General features: G+C 38.5%; 1 protein-coding gene across 3 annotated transcripts in view; it reads right to left on the bottom strand.

Annotated features, from left to right (window-relative positions):
- Window positions 1–618: 618 nt before the first annotated feature.
- Window positions 619–8,752, bottom strand: part of LOC125451468 (polyadenylate-binding protein 1) — a 28,548-nt gene continuing 20,414 nt past the window's right edge. For 2 of the 3 annotated variants that reach the window (XM_048528562.2, XM_048528560.2), the window contains exons 7-15: window positions 7,120–7,215; window positions 6,508–6,780; window positions 6,261–6,351; window positions 6,023–6,136; window positions 3,774–3,916; window positions 2,806–2,890; window positions 1,775–1,905; window positions 1,552–1,647; window positions 619–1,030 (exon numbers count right to left, since the gene is read on the bottom strand). In XM_048528562.2, the coding sequence (XP_048384519.1) occupies window positions 1,561–1,647; window positions 1,775–1,905; window positions 2,806–2,890; window positions 3,774–3,916; window positions 6,023–6,136; window positions 6,261–6,351; window positions 6,508–6,780; window positions 7,120–7,215 (1,020 nt within the window). In that variant the 3' untranslated portion in view covers window positions 619–1,030; window positions 1,552–1,560. The remainder of the gene's footprint in view (window positions 1,031–1,551; window positions 1,648–1,774; window positions 1,906–2,805; window positions 2,891–3,773; window positions 3,917–6,022; window positions 6,137–6,260; window positions 6,352–6,507; window positions 6,781–7,119; window positions 7,216–8,752) is intronic. The other variant, XM_048528561.2, reaches the window with a different exon arrangement.

The following is an 8,752-nucleotide window of genomic DNA, read 5'->3' as shown; positions in this document are numbered from 1 at the left end:
CTGTTCAAGAATTTAGCATTAAATACTGGCCATTTTTAAATTGTGCAACATGCAGAACACCTGTAACAATTCTAAACAGCAGAGGGGACTATCATAAAGCTGACCATAACATGGAAATACTCAAAGGAAAAATAAATGCTTAGACATTCACTGTTAGTACTGAATTTAACTTTTTTCTCCCCCCTCTGGTGCATTACATTGACTACTGAAATTTAGAATTCTACTCTATTTACAACAAAGCTGGTTGATGCATCCTTTTGATAATCATATTTGAATGGGGCTGTACTCCAATAATTTTATTTTATAAATTGACTGCAAGAGTGACAGAGGAATAACTATTGCGGTTTTCCAATTTCTATAGAAAATATCAGTCGTGACTTTGGATTCTCTGTCATTCTTCATTGAAGGTACCAATGAAAGTGCATATTCCAAAAGAAAATATCAATGAGTAGCTAGTATGGTTGTAGAACTTGGGGTTTCTTAAACTCGATGGCAAATGGGATTCTAATCAACCAAGGAACTTTTTTTATTCACTCAACTATAATCAAAGATTTTGGAACACTTGCTACTAAAAGCACTTAACTCAAGCGCAACATTAAACAAGAATCCACACACATCATTATTCAGCATTTTTATTAAAGCAAGCATTCTATAATCCAAACGTTCCGTTTGTTTCTAATGCTCAACCATCAAACACACTGCTAACTAAAAACAGTGTGGATCTGCTGAGCATTTCCACAGTAATGGATTACAAAACTTTTAAAGAAAGGAATGCAAACATTTCTGTGCATAAAACACCTACCCCGGCCTAGAAAACTTTTCATTTTACAATTTTTTTTGGTATTTTCCCTTAAGTCTAGGACTAGCATCACTTATGCCAGACCTGGCAGTGACTTTGTTTCATAAGCTTAGAGGTTTCCTTTCTTTTTTTGTATAAATTTTTTATTGTTTTGCGATGTTTTAAAATTTTTTAGCTTTTTCCAATGTTTAAATCTTTTCTTCGATAAATGCAAGCTTCATGATCCTCCTCCTACAGGAAAAATAAAAATAGAATTATTATGTATATTCATTGGTTCAACTTAATTTTATCTAAACATTTTAATCTAGTGTATATTTCATAACAGGTTTGTAAAATTTCCATTAAACAAAGGGGCACAGCACTGCAGAGAAATAAGCAGATTTTGTTATTTTTATACGAAAGGAAAATTAAGCCAAGACTTGAATCAAAACATGCTTAAAAACTACAGTAAAAGTAACTCAGGTTATCAGCTTTCCAGCATTAGTGCCCACATCAGTGATTAGAGAATTTCTCAACTATTTTGGTTCAATTACACTTCAATGATAAATAAACTTGGACAACTTAGTTGCAGTTACATATAAAAGAACCTGGCACCATGTTCCATCTCCAACTTGACCCAGCATTAAATAAAGTGAACAAGGACTGTAAGTGGCCAGATTTTAAGATGGAGTTAGGTTAAAAATCTGGAACATATGATGGTCAAAGATGATAGTTACAGTTTTTGTGAAAGTATTTCCTCCATCAATACTTACCTGAAAAATTTAAACACCTGCAGCATTTGGCACAACTACTTTCTGAGCAGCCTCTTTTGCCTGATGGGCCTGCAGTACAGCAACAGCTTCATCAACCTGAATTAGAAAAGTCAAAACAATCATTGCATCATATGAAATTGCAGCTACATAACTGCAGAAATGGCAAATATGCATAACAATTACATTTTATTTTCTTTACAAAACAAAGGCATCACAGATTTACCTTGGAGCGCAGAGATTCTGGTGACTCCAACATATGAAGCAATTCAGAGTTGTCTATTTCAAGAAGCATTCCAGTGATTTTACCTGCCAAACTTGGATGCATATTCTGAATCAAGGGGAAAAGTCGCTCACCTGCAAGGAAATATTTCACTGAATAACTGAGCAACAATGCAAAAACTAGCTGCATGTTAAAATCTTAATAATAACTTGAACTTCTAGAAATATACCTCCTCAAATATCATTGACATCCCAATCACACAGACTCCAGACTTATTTTGCTTGATTGCAATAAAGCTGAATATTAGTGGGAAACTGAAATCTTTCCTCTTTAGTAATTTATGTCAGCATCAAATATTCCAAAAGGTCACATACAGAATGGATACATGTTGTACAAAAATTCCTTAACCACTTTAATGTTTTCACAGCCTAAGAAAGTCTTGTGACTCTGTGCTCACATTATCACTCCAACTGCCATAAGGGTTATTCTATGATGAGAGACTGAAGAAATCAAGTCAATATATTCTCTGAAATTTAAAAGAACAACAGGTGATCTCACTGAAGCATTCAAATTTCTGCAAGAGCCTGATGGGGTAGTTGATGGGTTTTTGTTTGCTGGAAAATCTAGAACATGGGTGCAATCTCAGGACAGGGAGTTGTCGTCAAACAAAAACTAATTTTGAATAGCTAGAATTCTCTACTCCAGAGCTGTGATGTGTCACCACTGAGTATATTTAAATCACTATAGACTCTGAATTGAAAGATGAGAGGTGCAGGCAAGAAAGTGGAGTTGAATGAAGCCCGAAATCAGTCATGATCACACGGATGGCAGGGAAGGCCGAATGGGCCACATGGTCTTCTATTTCTCATTTTCTTGAATGCCACTGGTTTAACTGTAATTTATTATTCTATTAAAATTAATACACATGATAAGTGCAGTGGTCCTCCCTGCCTTGCGTAAGTCTTACTTGTCGTTACACAGAAAAAACAATTCCCTTTTATCACTATCTTTGTTAACTTTAATTGGATTCTTACCTAGCATCTGCTTCTGTTCTTGGGGAGGGGCAGCAGCCAACATGGAAGCAGTCAGGGGTTCTTGGCCTTGTACATGAACGGCAGGCTGAAAAGGGAGAACATTTATCCTATGAAGTTTTTAAGTTACGTTATTTTCACCAGATGATTACAATATTTCAGAAAAAGCAAATTCTGAGATCCAAACTGCCCTATAATCACGACCCACATCACAACAACAGTTCATTATTTACACATAGGAGCAAATTACTGCAGATGCTGGAGATCACAGGTCAGGCAGCATGCATGGAGCAGGAGCAAGCTAATGTTGAGTTTGGATGACTCTGCTAGCTTGCTGTCTCTCTACGTGATGTTGCGTGAGCCAATGATCTCCAACATGTGTGTTTTCATTATTTGCATGCATTGTGGCCAGTAAGGGGTAGACAGCAACCAGATTATAGAGGTTTGTTGTTATCAGAATATACTTAAACTGGGAGAACACAATCAAAAACAGCATAAATAGCAGTGACTACTAAAGCCATTAAATGAATGGAATAAATTAACAATCAGATGCCAACATTGAGCTAACCATGATAACTTTACACTATTTGAAACAAGTGCACAGAAGCTTTAAACTGGCAACCTATTTTATCCAGATTCATTAAATATCCAAAAAGTCCTTAGAAGACCACTTCCATATAGTTGTTAATCCAGGAAAAGCTCCCATGTCTGGCAGCAAAGCATAACATAGAACCTTCTGATTCATGGAACTAATACCACTAACCAAGACAGATACTTGAGTGGATATACACTAGCATGTATTAGGGTTCATCTACATGAAACAGGTAATGGCTGTCAGGGCAGTCCTCAAGTACAACAGCTTTCCAATTAGACTTCATTTGTATAGTGATCATGTGTTGCATAAGCCTGGATAGCATAATTTACAAGATATGCAGCATTAAAACTTGGGAGCAAGAACATAGCATACATACCTGTTGCATAGCAACTGGAGGCTGAGCATTTAGATGCTGTTGAGGATTACGTACGCCTGCAGCATATTTGTACTGTGTAAACGAACGGACACCGGGAGCAGTAGCACCAGGGCGCGGTCCCATTGTCTGTGTTGCTGTGTTGGCTTACAAAATAATAAAGATAAAACACTCCCGAAAGTCCAAAATTCTCAAAGTCTTTTGTCTGTAATTATCTGAGCTACCACAAAATAATTAAAGGAAATATTGACAGGCTAATTGAGCTCCACACAAGAATTGGAGACAACGATCAACCACGGAAAATTAATGGCATTCCATTCAGCTAACAGTACAGATATTGTGGCAAATCAAATGGACAGGTCTTGATACCAAGTACTAAAAAAAATCTTACACTAATTTTTGGATAACTTTGTTTAACAGCCCACTGAACTAACTGTTGTCATTTCGAAGAATGCTTAGACCAACAGGCATAGTACCACCCACGAGATACGCATGTAATCATTCTGAAACATGCAGCCCAGTACATGACTCGTCTTTGTTTATCTCAGACAAATGGGAAACCCCTTGCATACAATTTTGACTTAAATTTTCATAACTGAGGCTGTCCAAAGCATTTCAAAAATGCAATTACTGCTCCAAATCAATGAAACACCATAACTAAGCAATGTACCAAAATATTAGCCTAGCATTTGAGATAGGCTGGAATCCGTGACCGCTTTTGACGATTGTCATGGAGCAGGACAAGAAAATGATAGATAAAATTATGTGCACAACTAAGTGATACTATCTTTCAAAGGAAATATGGGAGATAAACATCACCACCTTAAATTCTCAAGACCATACGTAAAGTGCAAGGTCCTAAATGCAGATGGATTCCATTTTGAGTAATAGTGATAAAAATGATCACAGCTTTGAGTACTTTTCAAAACAGTGGAGTGGTTTACATTTCTATACCACGAAGTGAAATCATGAGCTAAGGACTCTGGGGTTGCTAGCTTCAAGTAGCAATAAATTAGCCAGCTCTGATTGGTCTTCTCCTCCTATCCAGCCCCCCAAACCAAGAGGTCATGATATGTTCCAAGCCTCAAAACGGCATTGGTAGGAAAAGGTTTCATGATAGCACACATCGAAGCTAAATTTAAAGGCTACTATGTATTTTAGATTTCCACTTTTTACAAGGCCAATTAATGCAACAGAATAAATTACTATTTGCTTGCAAACAGCTGTAGCTTGCCTACAGTACAACACACAAACTTCTAAATACCTACTTGAGTTTGAGGCTGAAGACAATAAACGTGTTTCTCTTACTGGCAACCATCTACCACCTATTTTGGAAAGGCAAGCAGCCACAGCCAATCTATGTCCCTTCACAAATTTTAAGGGAGGAAACAATTTTTTTTGCTGCTTTTAAGGAGACACAGATGAGTTACCAGCCCACCTAATAAACTATAGACCTTAGCAAGTAATGAAGGTAAGAGGACAGTATTTAAGAGGCAAAAGGGGTCCTGACTGACAGCTTTCCAACCAGCAAAAGCAACTTATCACCCCTTTTTGGGAAGGTCCACGATTTTATTTTTAAAAACGGGTTTAAAGGATGCGGGGTGTCACTAGCTAGGCAATCATTTGAAAGCCCACCCCTCATTGTACTTGAATGGAGTGGCTTGGTAGGACATTTCAGGGGGTAGTTAAGAGTCAGATTGCTTTGGGTCTAGAACCATATGTTCACCAGATCAGATGGACTGAGGAGGGCAGACTACCCTCCCTAAAGGGCAGGAGATGGGTTTTTACAAAGCAAAAAAAAAATCAACAATGGTTACATGGTCACCATCAAGCCAACTTTCCCTTATTCCAAATTTCTATCTGAATTGAAATTTCATGATAGGTTATGGTGGGATTCATGTACCTAGAACAATGGTTTGGAGGTCTGGATTGCAAATCTTGTGACATCTTCACTACGCCACAACCTCCCCTTCAAGTGGTAATCAAACAACCGGCAGAGCTACACCTTCCCTAGGATCAAGGATCAGAATGTCACAGGTCAGACCCTTCAAGAGCTGTTAGCCAGAGGCCAGCAGCTCTCCATCAATCGTCTGCACCACCAGGGAGAGCAATGACTCCTGCCAAGTTTCCAAGATACAGTGAAGTCGCAACAGAAATTGTTGCAGCCACATAAAAAAATACACTAACGTGATACAAACATGTGCCTCTCAAATTCTACAGAGCAAAAAGTGTTTAAAATATAGTCAACTCACCAACACGTTGAGTGCTCATGACACGTGGCACCTGAGCAGAAGTTGGTCTCATGGAGCTGAGTGCTGGTGGTCGAGGACCTGTTGGACGCATACCACCAGGCATGTTCTGGAATGCTGGCAAAGACAGAAGTAATTCCACAGAAATTTTAAAAACCTGAATTAAGCCATAATCATGCCACACAAGTGTTCTCATGATTAAAACAGTCCATTAAAACTACCATTTTCCTGATATACTTACGTTGGGGTCTGACACTTTGAGCAGCCCATCGAGGGGTTGGTCGAAGTTGTGCAAGCTGGCTTGCTGGGTAGTATGCAGCACGATTCTGTGCCTTTGTGAACAAATGGTTTCGTTATTATCAAGCATATTTTTAAAAAGCAGATGCTAAATGCATATGTTCATTTTTGACATGCTAATAATACTATTTTCTACCAATAAAAAATTTCCATTTCACCAGTGCTTCAGCTGGTTTACAGTATACATTTACCTGAGGGATAGCCGCCATGAAATAGCCAGAGGGTGGAGCTGGCTGATATGGATTGATTACGGGGTTTGGTACAGCTCTGACACTCGCCATTCTCTGCATATACTGGTTTGTCAAATGAGCCTGTCGTTCTTCTTTGCGCTGAGCCAGAGCAACATACAAGGGTTTTGTGCTCACGATTCGGCCGTTCATCTCCGTTACCGCCTTGGTTGCCTCCTCTGGTGAGGAGAAACAAACAAATCCAAAGCCTTTGCTACGACCATGCTCCATCATCACCTATGGATAACATTGAGATTATGCCATTCTGATTACTAATTATTCCATTCATTAAATAAAATCATCTGAAAACATCAGAACAGTTGTCCAGACAATGTTCAAAATGGACTATTTCTCACAAATGTTGCCTTTAAGCTTCCTTTCTATAATGTCTACCTCATGGATAGATTCTTAATGGAAACCAAACCACCTACATATTTAAGATGTACCCGGAGGTTAAAGCAAAACACAAAATAATTTTTCAAGTTATCCACCACCAATATATCTCTACAACACACTGGCTTAAACGTTTCCTCTTATAATAGACATTATGAAGATGAAAACAAAGTAGACAAATACCTTAGCACTGGTAATTGTGCCAAATGGTGAAAACTCTTTGCGTAGACGCTCATCATCAATACCATCATCCAGATTTTTGACGTAGAGGTTGACCCCCTAATAATGGAAAAATAGTTGAAATTAAATCATATTTAATCAAAAATATACTGGAATAACCACCAGAAGCATTTTCCAGATTACCTGTCACTTTCTGGTCTTAACTTACCCTGTGGATGATTAAGAGGTCTAAGGAAACCTTGAATGACAGCATTTGCACAATAAACAGCAGAAGCAGTATCTTGTACACTACATATACAGCTATGCAACCCTACAAATTGAAGTTACACTATATGCAACGTATGACAAAAAACAGGTATTTCCTTAACATCTACATTATCAACAATGGTGCAGTCCAAGATTGAAACACTTGAAACCACCATCCCTCAGGACAATGATCTGTCTCAGCCTTTACCAACGTCTACACCATGTAAATACTATTTCAGAAACTCAATTAACTTTCAAATGCAGCTGAAAACACTGGAGGTAGCAATGGCTGAAGATCTAGGGTTCAGAATAAGCCTGACCTCCATCAGTACAGCTGCTATCATCTCATCAAAATAGAAAACTGCCCAGTTACCTTCTGTCCACAAACACAAACTGTGCCACATGGGCCTGTTCACAATCAAAGTGCCTGCAAGGTGTTGGTGACCATGCTACCAAGTAGGACTCATTCATCAATAATCTGCTCAGAGCTCAGTGAGAGTTCCACATCTCCAAACCTGACTGGTTCATGCTTGCTCCAAAAGCTGTGAAGAGCTACAAGATGTGAAAAGTGACATCAGGCCAACTTTTGACTGTGTAATCATCTAGTAAAATTAAAGTCAATATGGAAAAAAAATCTCCAATTGATGGAGTCATACCTAGCACAAAGGGAGAGGGATCCCAATCATCTCCAGCACAGTCTTGTCCACGAGGGACAAGTCACATGCCATTTGCACCGTTTAAGAAACTAACATCCACGGCAAAGTAATCTGCTTATTCAGCAACCCACCTTCACTGATTGTAGATAATACAGCCACAGTCAAAGCGGCATGCAGCACATCCTCCAAGAGCATTGACCAAACTCTCATCTATCGATTTAAGAGAACCGAATAATCTACCACCTTCAAGTCAGATGCCATCCTAACTACTCCTTCACTGTTTCTGGGTTGAAATCCTGAAACTCAACCAGACTGCCTTTGCCCCGGCAACTAAGAATGTCTAACATATAATGGGCCTTGCCAGAAGTCCACAAAATGTGCATAAATGAACAAAGATGTTCAAATGTTCAAAGAATCCTGAAAATGGGACTTTTATTACAATACAGAATTATCAGCCAATTCCAAGCAAGAGGAACTTATTTCTTCCCCTCTGAAAAAATAAGCAAACAACATGTGGGCTACTATCAACACTAAAGGTCATTATTAAACAATGAGTGTCCACGTGAAACATTAAAATGTGTTCTGTGTTGCCAAGGGACACCAGGTAGAAGAAAAACAACTGAATGCCTAAACATTCAGGTTAACAGAAAAACACGGATGACTAATTTCAGTGTTAACTTCAGGCTTATCAATTATTGAAAACTACGTGTGCACCCTCCCCCTAATGAGGGCAG

This window comes from Stegostoma tigrinum, chromosome 5, assembly GCF_030684315.1.
Source record: "Stegostoma tigrinum isolate sSteTig4 chromosome 5, sSteTig4.hap1, whole genome shotgun sequence".
Taxonomy (NCBI): Eukaryota; Metazoa; Chordata; class Chondrichthyes; order Orectolobiformes; family Stegostomatidae; genus Stegostoma; species Stegostoma tigrinum.
Note: the sequence above shows the minus strand (reverse complement) of the source record. Positions and strands in the feature narration are given on the sequence as shown.